This window comes from Antechinus flavipes, chromosome 4 (assembly GCF_016432865.1).
Source record: "Antechinus flavipes isolate AdamAnt ecotype Samford, QLD, Australia chromosome 4, AdamAnt_v2, whole genome shotgun sequence".
NCBI lineage: Eukaryota > Metazoa > Chordata > Mammalia > Dasyuromorphia > Dasyuridae > Antechinus > Antechinus flavipes.
In genome coordinates, this window is record NC_067401.1 from 443,347,059 (window position 1) to 443,366,916 (window position 19,858).

Sequence of the window (19,858 nt, forward strand, 5' to 3'; positions counted from 1 at the left end):
TAAAGTAGCAAGAGTTGTACATGATTAAAACATGGTTTAAAAAAATATATAATTTTATGCAGGATTTGAAAATTTTCTAGATTCTCTCTAGACAAATTGGACAAACTGACCAAATTGTTTGTGAAATGCTATTATGAAATTGAATATTTGTATTCATCAAAAGCTATGATATTTTTAGTAATAGTTCATAGATTTATACAAATGTATATATCTCCCCACCTTTCATCTATCTCTTACTCAGTAACATAACATCTTGCTCATTAATTGCTTTAGTATTTGTTTTCAGGGAAACATAAATAGTTGAACTTAGTTTTCTTGGTCTTTCCCACACATACATGTTAGCATGCAATTATATTTGGAGGCTGTGTAGAATACCCTTAAGTTTAAGTAGGCCCATGGATATTGGGAGCTGAGAAAAACCAGGATGAATTTATGACAGTTCCCAGAAGAAAGTGGATGAGTGCCCTAATGCTGGGAGCTTGGAGGCCTTCAGTGTAGCACTCTATTCCCACATTATTAACCTGTCAAGTAGATTGTAAAAGTGTTCTTTCCTAATGGAAAACAGTATAACCTAAAAATATTTTTCAAGAAACAACTTAGGTTTAGTATTTTTTAAAAATGTTACTTAAATTCTTTTTGCTTACTCACAGGACAATTCTAACCTGTACATGGTTATGGAATACGTGCCTGGTGGTGAGATGTTTTCCCACCTGAGAAAGACTGGCAGATTCAGGTAATCCAGATCTTTCTCCCTTCTCCCCTTTATCTTCAGTGAGTGCCCATAGTTTTGAAGATAACTCACAAAAAACCAAATTTGACTAAATTCAGGAGTACATGTTTACCATAAGAGAAACAATATATCACTCTAAGTCCCTCGAATTTACTCTTTGGGCTCACTTTCTTTTAATCCATTACATGCAAATTTTTTTAAACAAGCAACAAAAGGAAACCAAAGGAAACCAACTCAGTATGCTTTTGATGACTTTAGAAGGGATTAGCAACCCATGACAAGAATATCAAAAGCACTACCTAAAGATGTTTTCCAGTGGCAAAGGAGCAGGTAGAAATGAAATCCCATCATTGAGGAATTTTCATAAATATTAACCATGTTTATTGAATTGAATCATTCCAATAGATATGTGTATATTTATGGAATCTATCATGTTTCCATTCCTTACAGCGAGCCCCATGCCCGCTTCTATGCCTCCCAGATTGTTCTGACTTTTGAGTATCTTCATGCTCTTGACCTGGTCTATCGTGACCTGAAGCCTGAAAATCTTCTGATTGACAAATATGGATACATCCTGGTATGAATTATCAAATTAATATAGAAATTAGTTGTTGTTTTTTTATCCAGAAAGTATTTATTAGAATTACCATAAGTGATACCCCCAAATAGTAAAAAGATGATTCTTTTTTTTTTCTATTTTATTTAATAGGTCACTGACTTTGGATTCGCCAAAAGGGTGAAGGGCAGAACCTGGACCCTTTGTGGAACCCCTGAATACCTGGCTCCTGAGATCATCCTCAGCAAGGTACATTTTATTATGAAATCTTGTATAGTCAGCAGCCTAACACCATACATCATCCTGAATTTCTTCAAATCCGGTATAATTTTAAAATTAATTGACAAAAAAAAAGCATTTGCTATGATTTTTCTAGTTCTAACTTACTAATTTAAATCTACAATTTCTGCATTAACTACTAAAAATTTCCTGTTTAGGGCCTCCCATTGCTTCTACAACTTTAGTTAATTGCTACTCTCGTTGTTAAGGAAATAGTATAAATAAATCCTTGGTTGTGAAACCAGATGAATAATCCAGTGCTTATTATTTTTAGTAATGGGGAAACCATTGGAATAAGGTACCCCAAACACAGACATATTGACAAAAGGTCCATATTAGTCACCAGTTCATCCCATTTATTTAAGTTACCAGGTAAGCCGAAGATATAGACAGCCATTCATGCATGAAACGTTATATTAGGATATCATTCAACACAGTAAGAACCCCACAATTAGGATATAACTTGCAGATTGACTGGAAGGATTCTAATACACCCAACAGCTCATTGCAGCACGAACATCCAAAAATGATGGTTTTTACTTTCATCTTATTTCCCTTAATTCAAGGTAGCTTAGGCTGTAGGGAGGAGGAAAAGGGATTTGAATAAATCTATTCAATTATATCATACTTGATGACAGAACAAAAGAGCTGGAAAGAGCTCAGCTTGCTACTTGCCAACACAGTCGGTATTATGCAAGGTGACTGTTGAGAAAGCATCATTGTACAGGATTATTCATTGTGGAGTACTCCCCAAGCTAACCAAATAATGGTATACGGTGTGGTTCATATTTCGAATGAGTAAATAGCTTTATCATAAAAATTGTTTCATTGTGTTATTTTCTTTGATGAAATCTACTTAAAATAATCTATTATCATAGTGAATAAGAACTATGATAATATGCTTTAATATCAATGCACATTGTTTTGATATTTTATTTTGAATGCTTATGTTTCTTCATTAATGCTTTAAAAACATAAATTATTTTCTTATGCTTTTTTCATGTTGATATAAATTAAATTATACACCTTAATGTGTGAATTGAAGCCAGTAGAGCATAAATTATGTCAAAGTGACATAATTACTTAAAGGATTTGTGATTTGGTTAGTGCAGGTATTACCTTCACTAAGGCAGATCACAACCTCTGTATAACTCAGTAGATGGTCTTCGAGAGTTGCTGTGGCCAAAAATTCATCACCATTTCCCAACATGGTGATGACTCCCAACTTAACACGATTAGTCCTTAGACAAGAGAGACCAGACCCAAATTTTCAAAGCTTTGTGAGCTTGATAGGATCTGTGAGCTTATGTCCCCTTGGACATAACTTTGTCCCCATGTGGCAGTAGAATGGCATTTTAGTGGAACATAAGAATAAGATGCACTTCGATAAGTGAATGATCATGAGGTCCATATGTAGGCGATTAGGTATCCCAGTAAACATTTGTTTTCCAAAAGTTTCAAATGTGATTAAGTGACCTTGGCACACTGATCCTGCTAAGTTCTAGTAACTCTGAAGGAGACTCCACAAATTTCCCTGATGTCCCAGAGCTACCGTTTTGTTTGAAGCTCCTGGCTATAATATAGAAGAAAATGGATTGAGGGAGCTCAAAATCTTAGTAGCTTACATTTATATAGTGCTTTCTAGACACAAAGTGTTTTTGCATGTAATTGATAGAATTACAGAGTTGGACCTCTGAGGTCATGTAATTCAAATGCTACCCAAGTATAAATTATATCTACAACATCTCCAACAAGTGGTCATCCAGCCTCTGCTTGAAGACCTCCACTGACTGAGAACTATTACCTACAGAAACGGCCAATTCCATTTTTGGGTAGCTCTAATTGTTAGGACGTTTTTCCTTATATTAAGTCAAAATCTGCCTCTCTGTAACTTCCATCCCTTGGTTTTAGTTCTGTCCTCCAGATCCAAGACGGGCAGGTCAGACCCCTAATGGTGGAGACTTGAGATTTTACAATAAAGTAATCATGCACCCTTTGAATCTTCTCTTCTCCAAGCTAAATCCCCAGTTCCTCCAACCAATCCTCATTTGGCATGCTTTGGAGTTCCGTTACCATCCTGAATGCCCTTTCTGGACCCATTCTAGCTTGTTAATGCCATTCTTAAAATGCAGCACCTAGAACCAGACATAGTACTTCAGATGGGCTCCCAACTAAAACAGAGTGTAGAGAGGCAAAGTATAGTGTACCTCCTTCACTCTGGATGCCATTAATGTATGGGATTGCTTAAGCTTTTTTGGTTTCCTCATCACATTACCGATTCATATGGAGTTTGCAGTGTACTAAATCTCAAATATATATTTTTCAACATGGACTGCTATGTAGTCAGGTTGCCCCATCCTATAATTATATAGCTGAATTTTTGAACCTTTTAAAATTTATTCCTGTTAAATTTCATCTTGATAATTTCAGCCCACTATTCAAGTCTACTGAAATCTTTTTGGATCCTGAATCTAATATCTATTGTGTTAGCTAGCTTCAAATCTCAGTTTTATAACATATTCAAATTTGATAAGCCTTCCATTTGTACTTTTATCTGTGTCATTGATACCAAACCAAGCCAAAAAAAAAAAAAAGCCCTGTGTCACTCCTAGAGATACTAAATAGCAGTTGACCATTTGAGCACTACTGAATCTTATTTCCCTATATAGTGATCCTCAAGGAAATTGCAAAATAACTTTGCCATTTGCCTTACCCAAATTCAGATATGCAAATATCTGAATATCTAGCATACTCATTTCCAGATTTGACTAAGTCAAGTGATAAAGTTCTACTGGTCTAGTAACTCTCTCTAATAATAAAAAGAAGTTAGTTTGGTATAACATGTTCTTCACAAACCCGTGATAGCTTAGAATGATTATCTCATCTCTTTCTGAGATGTACAAACTGTCCTCTGTTCTAATTGTCAAAAAGAGGAAGATGAATCCTTTAAGCTCTGGGCCAGTAAACTTAACTTTAATTACTCAGGATATTCTAGAATAATGTTGAATTAATGCAAGTCCTGTGGCACTCTTATTTGCCAAATTTGCCAATATTGGTTTGAATCATGATTCAGTAACCACATGGGCAAGTTCATTTGAACTCCATGAGGGTAACTTTAGCAATATGCTCCTTTATCATTTTCTCATTTATCTTGCATTTCATTCACTTGTTAGCTACATTTGCTCTCCCCTGGCCGGTGTCAAAATTATTACCCTCAGTTGAAAAAAGGAGCAAAATAAGCACTGAGTAGTTCTGTCTTCTTTCTGCTGTTTGTTATCATTCGCCCTAAGTGGAAGCCCTTATATTTCCATCAATCTTCCTCTTGTCTCCTACAAACTAAAAAGCCCTGAGTTTTTTTTTTAGCATTTTTTTACAAATCTTAGCGTAAATCAGTCAATAAGTTCTTTGCTACTATTTTAGGAATATTATGCTATTCTTGCTTTTATAACTCTACTATTAATGTAACTATCTTCCATATCTTGGATTTGTCCTTTATAAACTGAGATCATCTCTGCACTCCTTGTATAAGTCCTCTTTAGCATCCCTCCCTTTTCTTCCTTATGGTAATTATAGTAATTAATTCTTTCCAAGAAGTAATTTTTTATTATTGGGCACCAGGATTTCATTCCAGAAAGCCTCCAAGTTCTCTTAAATTGACTTCCCTTTGGCACCTCAGGCCAAAGAATCCTTGCTGTTCTTTTTCAGAATTATTCAAAACATGTTTGCTTTAGGAATTTGGTTTGGCACAACTGTGCCAGACATTCTTCAATGCCATCTGAAATGGCATTGTTGCTTCCTCCCAAGGCTTCTGTCATTTTCACTTCACCAACATTTCCTTCTTTTTAGGCAGAATCAGATATACGTTAGTAGCTCTGATTTTCTTTCTCTTCCACTGCAAGGAATTGCTTTTAGCCAAAAAAAAAAAAAAATCACCTGTAGATTTTCCTTTAAGGTCCAATTCAGGTGCTACTCAGTTGTGAAATCTCTGGGAAAGGAGTGGGAGAAGGAAATTAACATATGAATAAATAAAAGGACTTTGCCAAAGGAAGAAAATCACAACTGATGAAGATGTAAAGGAGAAGGATTAGGGAAGTTCCTACTCCCTCCCTCTCTTCCTCCCCCCAATTCCTGCCTTTTTTTCCCTCTAGTGTTCTTTATAATGCATTCTGTCTTGGTAAAAGGATTATCATTCCTATATCTTAAATCATGGTTCAGAAAAACAAATTCTCTTTTCCCACATCCTTCTCTTAGCCACATATTCACTCCCCAAATATTTTTTGAAGTCCTGACTATCAATTAGTAATCAATTGGCTCTAGCATTTTCTTCCTATAGTTTTCATAATTCTGAGAAAATCTTCATAGGTAGTCTCTGATAATATTCATTCTGATATGAGTTATCAAAAGAGTAGCAGTCCTTGAGTTTGACAGACTCTTGGTAAATCCCTTAAAACACCCAGGATATATATCCTGAGAATGCTAATAACAGCATAACAATCTTGTGAGGTAGGTAGGGCAAATATTATTATCCTGTTTTCATAGATGAGGAAACTGAGTCTCATGACTTTTTCATGGTCATATAGCTAGTAAATGGTGGAGCTGGGACTCAAATTCAAGTCTTTTGACTCCAAATCCATTGGGTTTTTTCCCATTATACCATGCTGCCTTTTAAGAGGTCATTTGGTCCATCTCCCAGCCTGCAGGAGGAACAGCATATTTTTGAGATTGGTTATTTATTGTATTATTGCTGTTCTTTGGTAAACATTTTACAAATTTCTTTAAAAGCCTGTACCGATTTTTACCAGCCATTAGTTTCCAAAGTTCTCTCCTTTATTTAACCTGAATTTGTTCTGTTATAGTTTAAACCCATTTCCTCTCCTGCCCTCAATAGTTGCTTAGTAACTGCTATGATACTCTTTCATGTGCTTGAAGATCATTATACAATCATTAACCTCCCCCCAGACTCCCTTTGAATTTAGGAAATGAAACAGTAATTAACCTTCAATACTGGTTTATCTCAGGGATACAACAAGGCCGTGGACTGGTGGGCCCTGGGAGTGCTGATCTATGAGATGACCGCTGGTTATCCTCCCTTCTTTGCTGACCAGCCCATTCAGATCTACGAAAAGATCATTTCTGGAAAGGTGAGCAGAGATGGTTATCCCATTCCTTCCACTCAGCCCCACTCACCATTGATGAATTCCCAAGGTATAATTTAAAAGAAGAATTCACATCAATAAAAAATTCAGCAAATTCCCAGATCCAGTTGATTGATTGACCAGTCTAGTCAATGAATCTGCCACTGAATCAGTCATGCACCACCAGTCACTTCATTACTCTGCAATAATACGATGACATGAGAGATTCAAAGAAGGACAATGGGTACTTTTATATTGCAATACTGCATTTGCAGAACACTATTTCAGGGGTAGATTGGGGGTCATCACTATATGTCTTCATTTATACAACCTATGGGGAAGAAATGTTGGCAGGGGATAAAATGTAGGGAAAAGTATAGAATAGGTATTTCAACATGTGAGTGTCTGTCTGTGTGTAGGTCCGTTTCCCCTCCCACTTCAGCTCCGAACTCAAGGACCTTCTGAGGAACCTGCTCCAGGTTGACCTGACTAAGCGTTTCGGGAACCTGAAGAATGGTGTTGGTGACATCAAGCACCACCGTTGGTTTTCTGCCATTGACTGGATTGCCATTTTTCAGAGAAAAGTAAGCCTACTTCTCTCTTCTCAACGTCAGTAATTGAAAATAAATGATTGTTGTTCCAATTCCAGATAGTGGAGCCCCAAGTAAACATCCAAATATAGACTTCACATGATAATTTTTAGAATTATTTGTCAATTTCATCACCTATAAAGCAGGGGGTGATAATACTGATATCATTTACCCAATAGGATTGCTTCTGGTAAGGGGAATTATTTGTACACCTTAAGATACTTGACAATGCGTTATTATGGTAAGGACTAATAATCATTCTGTGTATCACTTAAGGCACACAGCCTAAATTATTTCACTCCCTGAGGAAGGAAAAAGATGTGTTCCCTATTTTGACCATAATTTTGAAGTAGTTTTCCTGACACTGGGTCTTACCCTTAATCATTCTCTTATCCCCAAATGATCTTTTTTCAAGCACAGCTCTATGTCAGGCATATGTAAGACATACTTCTTGCTCTCCAAGATTTGGCATTCCCAAATGGATAACATTAATGGAGGCATGCAGCTACATTTTTATGGAGACATTATGGAAGCTAATAAATTCACCCAGACCAAAATGAGAGAATCACCATTTCCCATTCATCACATGGAAGAGCTCAAGTTCCCTTCCCCCATCCTTCTTTGGAAAAAGGATTCTTGGATTCTTTGAATTAAAAGATCACTGTGTACAGAATCTGAGACCAGTAAAAAAGATCTAATAGTCTCCTATTTTTAGATGTGTAATATTAAATACAAAAAGTGACTCTTGTGATAATTTGATCTCCCCAAACAATATGGGAAAGTGGGAGTGAAAACTTTGCACCTGAATGAAGACTTTCTTACTAAACAAATTCCTAGTTATAAATTCCTGACTGGGACAACAGAAAGTAAACACAACCAAGAGTGAGGGTACTGCCTAAAAAACAGGATGAAACAGAAAACCAAACCCCAAATTTGACAATGGCTTATGAAAAGAAACTGGATTCTTTTTTCTCTGCCAGTTGACAGTACAGTAGTTGTGATAATCAGTAACATATTAATTACTGTGAGACAGGATGCGATTAACACATTACCATACTCTTTGTATTAAATGGAGGCATTTATGAAAAGATTTCACTGGGCTGCATCATAATTATCTGCTCTTTTACTGTTTAAATGCCCATTGAAAAATAATTTGTATGCAACAGAATTTCCTCTAAATGTGACTACTTTGTCTCTCTCCACCCCCTCACCCTAACCCCAACCCCCTTCATGGAATTTTGTTTTATAAACCCATAAAGTCAGATTTTTTCTTATCTTTGAAACATTCAGGAATTAGTGAAGCAATTTGTCCTTGTGAGTAGGTTTCTTAGGGGGGAAAAATCTAAGAAATTATCTAAATGTGAGCTGGTTTTGTGCTAGTTAGATTATTTGTAAAAGATTATGAACTATTTTATATTTTGATAATTGTTTTTCAATATAATTGATTTCCTCTGTGACATCATATATTTCATTTTGTGCATTTAAATTTTTTTTAAAATTAAAAATAAATAAAAATAGTATTCTGATAAAGGCACCATGGGTATCACCAGACTATCAAAGGTATCTATGATACCAAAAGAAGTCAGGAATCCCTGCTTGGTTGCCATTTATTTTCATATTCTTCCTCTGGATTGCTTCTAGAGATGGTGATGTGGCTTAGGAATGTCCAGCCATCGAGCACCTACTCTTTCTTTCTTCTCACCTCTCTCTTTTGCTTATCTGATTTTAGGTGGAAGCGCCATTCGTTCCCCGCTACCGAGGTGCTGGCGATACCAGCAACTTCGATGATTACGAAGAAGAGGAAATCCGTGTTTCTCTTACCGAGAAATGTGCAAAGGAATTCGCTGATTTTTAAAGTGGGCCCAGCAGGTCTCACCCCTTTGCACCATGTTATAAAAAAAGGCGAAGCTGAACATCATTATGTAACAACAGTGATACCATCTAGTTCCTTCATTCCACACAGCTAAGTCATCATCATGCGTGCAATTATGAAAACCCAGATTACCTAGGCACAGGGCCGGCCAAGGGTATTATTTTTTCTTTGCCCTTTTTTTGTTTGTCCTTCTCTCTTTGGATTCTATAATTATACTTTTCCCTTTTTCAAATTTACAAAGTCCAGCCCATCCCCCCCAACACTCACTCCACAATGACCTATTTTCTTTTGATCAGTTTGATGTTCAGAAATAGGAGGTGGTACAGCTAGTAATATTTTGATGGAGAGAGAGAGGGAGAGAAAGAGAGAGAGAAAGAGAGAGAGAGAGAGAGAGAGAGAGAGAGAGAGAGAGAGAAGTGCTCTTGTCTGAATCAGCTAGCCCCTTTTATCTATATTCCTAAGACTATGGTTTCTAATAATTATATTAATTTTTTTATCTTTCCTAATTCAAACTATCCCAAACTTATTGGAGATTTCTAAAGACAAAATTTCCCAATGTTATGTAAATTTATGCAAAATTAACACAAAACAAAACAAAACACCCCAAACTTATTGGAGATTTCTAAAAACAACATTTCCCAATGTTATGTAAATTTATGCAAAATAACCCAAAACAAAACAAAAAAAAAAAAACAAAAACAAAAAAAACGAAAAAAACAAAAAAAAAAAAAAAAAAACAGAACAAAACACCCCAAACTTATTGGAGATTTCTAAAAACAAAATTTCCCAATGTTATATAAATTTATGCAAAATTAACCCAAAACAAAACAAAACAGAACGCCCCAAACTTATTGGAGATTTCTAAAGACAAAATTTCCCAATGTTATATAAATTTATGCAAAATTAACTCAAAACAAAACAAAACAAAACAAACTACCCCAAACTTATTGGAGATTTCTAAAGACAAAATTTCCCAATGTTATGTAAATTTATGCAAAATTAACCTAAAAAACAAAACAAAACAAAACAAAATGTCATTCTGGAAACTAAACTAAATTAGGCAATCAATTGGCATCTAAACTAAATTAAGCAATCAATTGGCATCTAAACTAAATTAGGCAATCAATTGGCATCAAGTCGGGGTGGCCGGTCCCTGTGCCTTGGTTTTCTGTGATAAGTACAATTCTTTCATCTCTGCCTTCTGTTGTAATTCTTGCTTGTGTGTTGTTCTGTAAATCATAAGTAGCCTGTGCAATGGGAAGCATGCGATCTCATGCAGCAGGAATATTTCTAAATGGTCTGGATTGTAAACCAGTTTCACTCACATAGGTAACAGCATCGCCGTCTGTATTCAATAAAATTAATGGTTTCAGTATTGTAAACAGCGCATGAGTATTTAAGTGATTATTGTCGAGGGTCATAAAAATATTCCCTCATGTTAAACCTTTTCGCTTTAAAAAGGAAAATTGCTTATTGTTAAAGGGCAGTTTGTGTGGTGAGATATGCTTGGCCCTGCTAGGAAAAAAAAACAACAAAAAAAAAACAACAAAAAAAAAATTAAGTGGCTTCGCTTCGCAATTTATATTATGGATGCACTGCTAGCTGATTGCGGCTATTTATTTTTTTTTTCTTAGTGGTTTTGACTTAGAGCGTTTTTGCCATGTTTTTGTTCTGGTATACTATATTAGTAAGCTGAAGATGGAGTACTGCATCAATCATCATTTTCAATTTAATTGCTTATAACAAGGAAAGGAGAAACAAAGTCTACCAAAACTGCCACAATTGAGTTTCATTTTAAAGGTGCGCTCTCTTTTTTTTCCAAACAAAATCCTCTCTTAAGTTGTAATCAATTTTTAGTTTCCGGCGAGCCAGAAGTTACGATCACGGTAACTGCAGCATAATTAAGCTTTTGGGCGTAGTGATGTTTTGTACATTCTCACCAAATGACTTAACTTAATTAAGATCTTGCTGCCAAGTGCTGGCTTTGGGCGCTCTTTTTTTTGTTTCAAATTTTTCAAATTCCATGGCTCAGCACTTTTTTTTCTTTCAAACATCCATCCTGGTACTCGTTTTTACACTTCTGGATCTCTCAGTGACCTATCTTCACACACACAGCACACCTTCACAGTTTAAAACACAGGGGCATAATTGCAGATCAATATCACAACTCAAACTTTACAGGATGATCGTTTTTATCAAAAAACAGATCTATATTATACAAAACAGATTTATCTGTTCCTCGGTTCCATAGGTCACTGAAACGACTTCCTTTTAATCTGCTTACTACTCCTTTCTGAAAAAAAAAGAACCTTTGTACTCATTTTACAATTATATTTGAAATGTACTCTTTCTCCAACTTTCAGTATAACACCAGATCCTCGAGCATCTTAGTAACAGCAATGTTGCTAAGATGCTGACACTGATTTTCAGTATTATTCTACCCACCTTTACCCATGTGCAAGAAGTTATCAGATAATTTGCCGTATCAGAATTTAAGTAACACAGATTTGCCATCCCATCAACAAATTTGACAATTATTTGTAAGAAAAGGTTTAAATCTTTTGTATTTCATTTAGCTCCAGAACATGCTTTGTTGTACGCTAGCTGTATGCGATAAAATATATAGTAACTTTGATGTTGTTTAAAGTTTTAAATAAATACTATCTATCTAGCTATCTATATATCACAATTTGTCTCTGTTGTGTTTTTATTTGTGTGACTGATTTTCATGGAGGTACAAACATGATCCATCCTTTAAAAGGAAAAGTTCCTGATGAGATTTTTTGGGGAAGGACAAATATCCTAATATTTAAATTTAATAATTTAAATAATTTAAATCTAAATGTATATTTTAAGGTGAAACTTAAGTCCCAAAAGACACAAGTTTTAAGGGCTACCATTCCATTTTATTTTACAATTTAAATTGTATCAACAATCATTTTCAACTTGCTTATTGCATTGAACAAGAAATTTGAGTTTGGTTCCAGAGGCAATTTCCCTTACTTTAAATAGGAACATTTAATATATACAACCTCTCATTCAAGCCCCAATTTTGGTCAAAGAACATTGGTATGAATATGAATGAAAATTACTTTCAAAAATGAATATTTAGTATCAGTTGAAATTTTTCCCAGTTGAAGAAATTGTGCTTTTCCCCAACTGAGAGCAGGAAGAGAAGATGATAAAATGAAAAGACGGGACATGAAGTCAGACATTTAAAATGAACACATGTAAGCTCTGCAATTAACCAGTTTTGTGGCACTAGCTATTATTTACCTTTTTTAGGTCTCCATTTCCTCAGCTATAAAATGAAAGAAGCACTAGATGATTTCCAAAGTTCCCTTTAATTCATAAAATTCTAAAATGATAGTCATGATTTAGATTGTTTTTGATTTGAAATTAAGTTCAACAAATCCGCATTTGGTTAACTATTACAGATACATTGGTTAATCTAGTGGTATTTCTGGCTCTTTGTGTTCCTCCCCTATAGTCTAAGTAATTATAGATGTGGGTAAAAGAGTATCCCAAATCCCATACTCAAGGAAATAGTACCTTTATTCTACTTCATGGAAAAATGCAAAAGACTCAGGAGCAATAATAGGGAAAACTTAAAATAGTCCACAAACAATGAGTACAATTCTCTTCTGGTAGATCCTCAAATTCTCTCAACTCAGAGACACCCTGTAGTTTGGGCTCCTCTTGGCAGGGGAAACATTTGGGGCTGCTAGATGGACAGTCTCTGCCTGATATCAGATACAAATTGAATAGTTCATTTTAATAGCTTAATGCAAATTCCAGATTCCTTGTCCCTCCTTACCAAGGATTGAATTTCTCTTGGTTTCTCTACCTAACTACAAATAACACAAGCACGGGCCTTTTCTCTACTCCAGAGAGCACCAAGGGTTGTGCTACTTAGATGTGCTCTTAATCAAAAGCCAGGTTTACCTACAAAACAAGCCCCAAGACCAACACTGCTCAGAAAATCCTTTATTCATTATAGGACTAAGTTTGGGGTAAAAAAAACCACCCTTCTCTGGTGAGGAAGGTTCTGGGATTCTTAAACTTGAGGCTGCATAAACAAGTTGTATGTGCTCTTGATCCAAGGAGAAAGTTCCTAGACTATAGGGATTGACCTATCTAATCTTCATTCTCTTGAACCAAGGAAAAACAGCCCTAGGGATTATGGTGCATCATTGAGAGATCCCAAAGAAGCATAGCAGAGTTCTCAATGTCAAATTCCTGGCCCTTAACTTTGAGAAGAACGAATACAATCTCCCCACAATGTTTCAGTCATAGAGAGGGAAACACCATGACCTGTTGGGAATTTCTGAAGATTGATTGTCTAGTATCCCAAAGTTCAACAAGCCTAGAATCTAGCTTCTTAAACCATGGAGTCCCTCTAAAAAAGAGATTTTCCTCAAAAAAAAATGTGACCACATATTCCATTTTTCAAGTAAAAAGAGGGATATCTTGGCCGGTGTTATACTTTTGTTGAGAGAAGAATTTCTGGCCCTAGCAATGGAAATAGTCTTTCAAGCAAGTGGCAACCATTGAAAAATGAACCACATGACTAACTGGTTCCCTAAACTCCCTCCCCTTCCTCAGTTCTGAGAAGACCCATCCCCCTCTCTGCAGTGGTTTCTCAGCACAGAACAATAAACAAATTGTTAGGTTAGGTTCACTTTTAGCATTTTCTTTATCCAAGTATCCAAAATCATCATGCACTACTTTCATAATTATGGATTGGTACTTTTTGAGAAGCACCAACTACTTTCTCTTATCTTGGATTGTCTCAGTCTAAGATGGCACTCTATTGAATAGAGTCAACCTCTTTTCATTCTCTTAATAGCAGAGTGTTCTTCTAGAGAACAAAACTTGAAATCCTAAGGATCACTCCCTATTTCTTGAGCTGTGTCTATTTCATTTTCATCATGTAGTTGGTATCCTAAATCTAATCATCCGACAACCACAATAGAGAATATCAGTTGAATGTACACAGTTTACTTTCATTGATGGTACATTCAGTGGAATTCTTGGGCTCTCAACTATATTTTAATGTATCATCCATCATAACTATGGATAAATCATGGTCTATGGGACAGTGCTTTGATCCAAATTAGTTGTCCCTGACTACTAGCAATACTTTAACTCAGAGATATGGTCCATATCTAACAAGGAACATTCAATTTAGCACTAGTCAGAATATATCAGTGAGCTGTCTGTTGAGACTAGAATTAGAGCTCTATAGACAGTCTCAGAATTTGTCAAGGATGTTTCATTTCAAAGTCAGAAGCTCAGAATTATGAATAGGACATCAAATTTCTTTGTCAGTAAATATCTTTGTAGAAACTAAAATGGGCTACTGGTGGCCGTTGCTTTCCTGGTACAAATTCACTCTAATGTCCTCTGGGACTGACTTCAGCATCAAATACTATTTGGTTCTGCATAAGCTTTCTCTGTTATATGCACCATACCACTGATCAAATCCTTGACTCATATTTTTCTCCCTGACAATCTCAAATTTTGCCCAAGAGTTCGGGTCAGATTGCCTCTTTTTTGTTTCAAATTCTCCTGGACCATCTACCCATGGATGACATAACCCAATGTTTACCAAAGCCTATGACCATCTTGAAATGCTATTGAAAATTCTCTGGATATAACCAAATGATATATGCTGCTATCTTTTCCAATTCACTCTCTGCAGAGACACCAAGCATCTATATATCATGTACTTGACATAAGTTGCATACAACTCTGCCATTTAATTGATAGCTTCAGGCTGGAGCTTCCTATAGTCTTTTAAATGACCTTTTCTAATATTTTTCTAATGTCTTTCCAAATGCTAGGGAATCATCTTATTACATTATTACTTAAATCCTCAACTACATTCTCCATGAGTTATTCAAGAATGGGAAGGGCCCAAGAAATATCTTGGGATGTTCATTGAAGTTGATAAAATCCTATTATCCATTTTAAGTTTCTCTTCTGTGGAATTCTGATGTTATCCAGTGCAGAATTCCAGTACTGAAAATGTGAGCTACCTAGCAGGTAGTTTAGAGTATCTTGAGTTCATGCCATGTTCCATCTTAGTTTTTTCACTTAATAATCCATTTTAATCTGGATCTGGATCTTCCAAGTCTTCTTCCATATCACTTCCATGGGTGGTTTCTATGGTCAGAAATGATAATGACATTGACCATTATTTCTTTTTGGTGTTTTCAAAATTCTCCATCTCAGAGGGTAGTTTTCCAAGATCACTTCCAGGGAAAGATTCTTTGAGTTGGATGATATGCATTTTCAAGTATATCTCACATCTTGTTGATGCAGGTCTCAGGCTGGATTTCTTTCCCAGATAATCCTTCTCAGAGACAATGCTGGAGATACACTGAAATAATTTCTCCAAATCCACCCATGATGTTGAAGTGTTCATGGAGGGGTGTGTAGAAACCAGCTTAAACTAACTTCCATGAATCAATTATTAAATTTTCAATGTGAGTATTTATACCTCAGAAATCAGCAAATACTAAAAATTATGGCTTGATTTACCATTTTGGTGATTTCTAGACTTCACAAAGTGATATAGAAAATGTTAATAATGTAAATAAACTTAAAAGTATGTTCTGCATCCATTTCTTTCCCCACCTCTCACCTCAAAGGCTATTGTTAAATATTTACCAGTATCATGGTTCTTTGATGGTCACCCCTTGCCTTTACCTCCTTACTAGTTTCTTAATCAGTAACCTGTGTTATGGGGGGTGGGGAGAGGAAGTGTCTAAATAATGAACCTCTAATTATTCTTTGCAATACTCTGCTAGAGTAGATTGGAATTCATTCCAATGAATGCTAACACTCCAGAGATGTTCTTTGGATCTGTATACACGAGAGTCATATTGCCCACATTCCTCTTACTGATACAGCTTCCCTAGAGAACTTCAAGGTCACATTAATATAACCAAAATATTGGAATTCATCTCACTCAATCCATGAAGGATTACCAGTTACAGGGCTAGGGCATAAGTTTATGTAGTTTCCATGAAATGACTGAAATACAATTATTCTTTAGGATCTTCAGTGCAACTCAGTTGAATATTCTATACTACATGGGGTCCCCTGAGTCAAAATGAAAAGAATCCAAGAAAGACTAATGGGGGAAAGATTAGGTTTTTCAGAACCTGATCAGCCAATCCTTGTCTCTATCTTTATTTTTCATGCCAATCTAATTGGACATCAGCTTCAAAAAAGTATGGATAGAACTGAAAGGCATCTTAAAGTCTGTTAAGTCCAATTCTTTTTCTTTCTTTTTTTTTTTTTTTTTTTTTTTACTAATGAGGAGAATAAAAAAACATATAATTTAAGCAATTTGTTAAGAATTGAATAGTAAAAACCTGAAGTTGGATTTGGACCCAGATATTCCTGGCTTCTGTTCTAGTGTTCTATTCACTATGCCATGCCTTTGCCATGTCTCTTTAATTTGGTATTCATCTCATGAATATCTCAAGCATGCAGGTGTTTAATCAACAGCAAATTAACACAGTACATTGCTACCTTCTGGGTTACATAGACCCAGAAAGACCACTGCTATACTAAAATTGACCAATGTAATGATCAACCAAAATTCCAGAGGACAGATGATGAATATTGCTATCTTAAAGAAAATGTTTAAAAAAACAAAGAAAGAAAAGGTGATGAACTCAAGATATAGAGTTATGCTAAAAATTGGGCTGCTTTGATTTCTGATGTCATACTTCTTTATCCCTAATGGGAGAATAATTCTGCCCCCTATAACATCTTCTCTTACTCTTATTTTACCCCAAGCTTCTGCAGTAGAATCTAGTTGATCCAAAAGACTCTCTTATTTAATAATAAATCTTGGAGATCCATACCAGAGGAAAGGGTTCAAAGATAATCAGGGTCAGTTGTTTCTAGTGCCTACCTTTTCTCTCTATTATCCTTATTACAAATGTCCTCACTAAGTACGTGAACTCTAAGTAACTGAGAAGCCATCCTTGTTGTTCACCCAAGGGTAGGTGCTCCCATATGGTTTTGGTCACATATAATATTTTGTCCACTTGGATTATTTTGACATTCTGACAGCCTTTCCAAATGTAACACAAAGTCAGAGACCTTCTCTCTACCCTGTTAAAAGATATTGAGTAATTGATCAGAGGATAATCACACATTTTTTAATTTTATTTTTTTTAATTACCACTTATTTTCTCTCCCTCATCACTCCCCATATGGGAAAAAGGAAAAGGATAGAAAAGCACATGTTCATAGTCAACTAGGAGACAAAATTACAGTGCTGAATTTGAATCAGACATCCCTGGGTAACCTTGAAGCAAGTCCTAAACCTCTTTGTATTTCACTTTCCTCATCTCTAAAAGTGGGAAACATTAACCATTACCTCCCAGAGTTACAGTGAGAATCAGATGAGTTGATATATGTAAAGTATTTTGCAAATCTTAAGGGACTATACAAATCCAAGCTGTTAGCAGAAGTAGTCAAACAAAACAAACTCCCATATTGATCATGTCTAAAAATATAAATCTTGCTCTATACCTTGAGTTCATCACCTTATCTTTCTTTATTTTTTTAAAAACATTTTCTTTAAGATAGTAATATTCATCATCTGTCCTCTGGAATTTTGGTTGATCATTACATTGATTAGAATCTTTACATCTTTCAAAGTTCTTTGCCTTTCCACAGTTGTTGTTATTGTATAAATTGTTCTTCTGGTTCTCTGCATTTTTCTCTGCATTTTCTGTATTATACACTGTATTTTCAGGGGGGAGTATAAGGTCGAAAGTTCCCAGGGGCTTTCCTGTAGATTTATCTATTTCTCCACATCATTTCCTTGTCACTGCTTCATTGCTTCCATTACTTTCATGGCATACCCTAATTAGTCTACGAAGCCTTCATTTGATGGATGAGGAGAATGTCCCCTTGAATGGAATCCTATAGCTTCCCATACCGAGTCACTTGAGTTAGTACTGGTAGATTGACAGTATATATTCCACTGTCTGCTATCTCAGTCCAGCTTTTGTTTTGAATTGCTGTTGCTTTCCCAATTATTATGCCCCTTACCACATCTTCAGGCACTTTTTGCATTAGGAAGGCCTCAAATTTTCTCACTTATTTCTTGTCAATAGTAAAATGTGTTTGTAAGTTAAGTAATTGCTACCCCTCTGTGTTTTTTAAGAGAACGTTAATGCCTCTCTTTTGTTGAAAGTCCATCTTTTTCCACTGAATATAAGACACAATTTTCCAGGATATTGTTTGCTAGTTCCCATTTAATCCCATTAACAGATAATTCTTTGAAAATGCTAGAATGTACTTGCAAGTGACAAAACATAGCTATCATTGTCTTATGTTTATTTTTCCTATCTCATGCTTCATATTTCTTTCTTCCTTTCCATGAGGTTTCCCACCTTGTGTTTTAAGTCATTTATTCTCCTATATATATTTTTATAATTCATTTCTTTTTTTTAATTTCTTGCTTTATTTCTTCCATCCAATGTCAGAGTTTTTGAAGTCTCAGCTTGTGCTTATTATATAATTACTCTCGTCTGAGTTTCTTTCTTGGAATTTTCTTTTTTATTTATTTTATTTTTGCTGAGGCAATTAGGGTTAAGTGACTTGCCCAAGGTCCCACAACTAGGGGAAGTGTTAAATGTCTGAGACCAAATTTGAATTCAAATCCTCCTGACTTCAGGGCTGGTGCTCTATCCACTACACCACCTAGCTGCCCCACTTTTTTTTTTTTATTCAAGCTTTTTATTTACAATACATATGCATGGATAATTTTTCAACATTGACCCTTGCAAAACCTTCTGTTCCAAATTATCCCCTCCTTCCACCTATCCCCTCCCCAGATGGCAGATAGTTTGGGGGCTTTTCTTAACCCATAGTGTTTCTTCTTTATGTTTGGAGCTTTCTTCTGTTTTTTTTTTTCTTTTCACATTTCCAGCTTCATTTTCTAGATTGGGATTTTATGCAGGCTCTGCTCTTTCTTTCACTCTTGGAGGGGATAGGTAAGTCTGTCTGGTCTTGTCCCAATAGAGTATTGTCATCACATCACAGGGAATCTTTTCAAATACTACTTTTACAACTACCACTAATAATGGTAATAGTAATAACAATCATAATAATATAACACTTTAAAATTTGCAAAGTTCTTTGTCAAAACAATACATAGCCTGCGTAATCAAGTCCCAGGAAAGAGCACAGATCTTTCCAACATTACATTGTCATGGAGTCTCTTCAATTATGTACCAGATACAATGGCCCTTGAACAGTGGCACTTCAGCAATAAGAAAAAATCTCAAAGAATTTTGACACAGATAAATACAAAATCTTAAAAGTACTGGTCTATTTAATAAGAGATACAGTGAAAGGAGGAAAATATTTCTTTGACTATGTATTAGAAAAAAAATTAATTTCAATGACTCCTGGCATTCTTGAGTAAATAAGTTACATTACATTGAAAACTGGAAGGGATATGATATATATCATCTTTAAATTGCAAATGAAGAAATAGAGGCTCCAAGAAGTTAAACAACTTGTTGAAACCCATAGTGTTCATAAAATGCAAAGGTGGGATACAACTCAAAATATAATACTGATTCCATGTTAACAGACTGACTCGTGTAGCTTCATTGAAAATTCAAAGCCATTTTATTTTTTTAATATTTTTTG

At 35.4% G+C, this 19,858-nt stretch overlaps 1 protein-coding gene across 2 annotated transcripts in view; it reads left to right on the top strand.

The window, feature by feature from the left end:
• PRKACB (protein kinase cAMP-activated catalytic subunit beta) overlaps positions 1–9,546 on the top strand; it is a 32,684-nt gene extending 23,138 nt beyond the window's left edge. For both annotated transcript variants that reach the window (XM_051999185.1, XM_051999186.1), the window contains 6 exons: positions 651–733; positions 1,181–1,307; positions 1,440–1,535; positions 6,584–6,706; positions 7,120–7,284; positions 9,020–9,546. In XM_051999185.1, coding sequence (XP_051855145.1) covers positions 651–733; positions 1,181–1,307; positions 1,440–1,535; positions 6,584–6,706; positions 7,120–7,284; positions 9,020–9,145 — 720 coding nt within the window. In that variant the 3' untranslated portion in view covers positions 9,146–9,546. The remainder of the gene's footprint in view (positions 1–650; positions 734–1,180; positions 1,308–1,439; positions 1,536–6,583; positions 6,707–7,119; positions 7,285–9,019) is intronic.
• Positions 9,547–19,858: the final 10,312 nt, after the last annotated feature.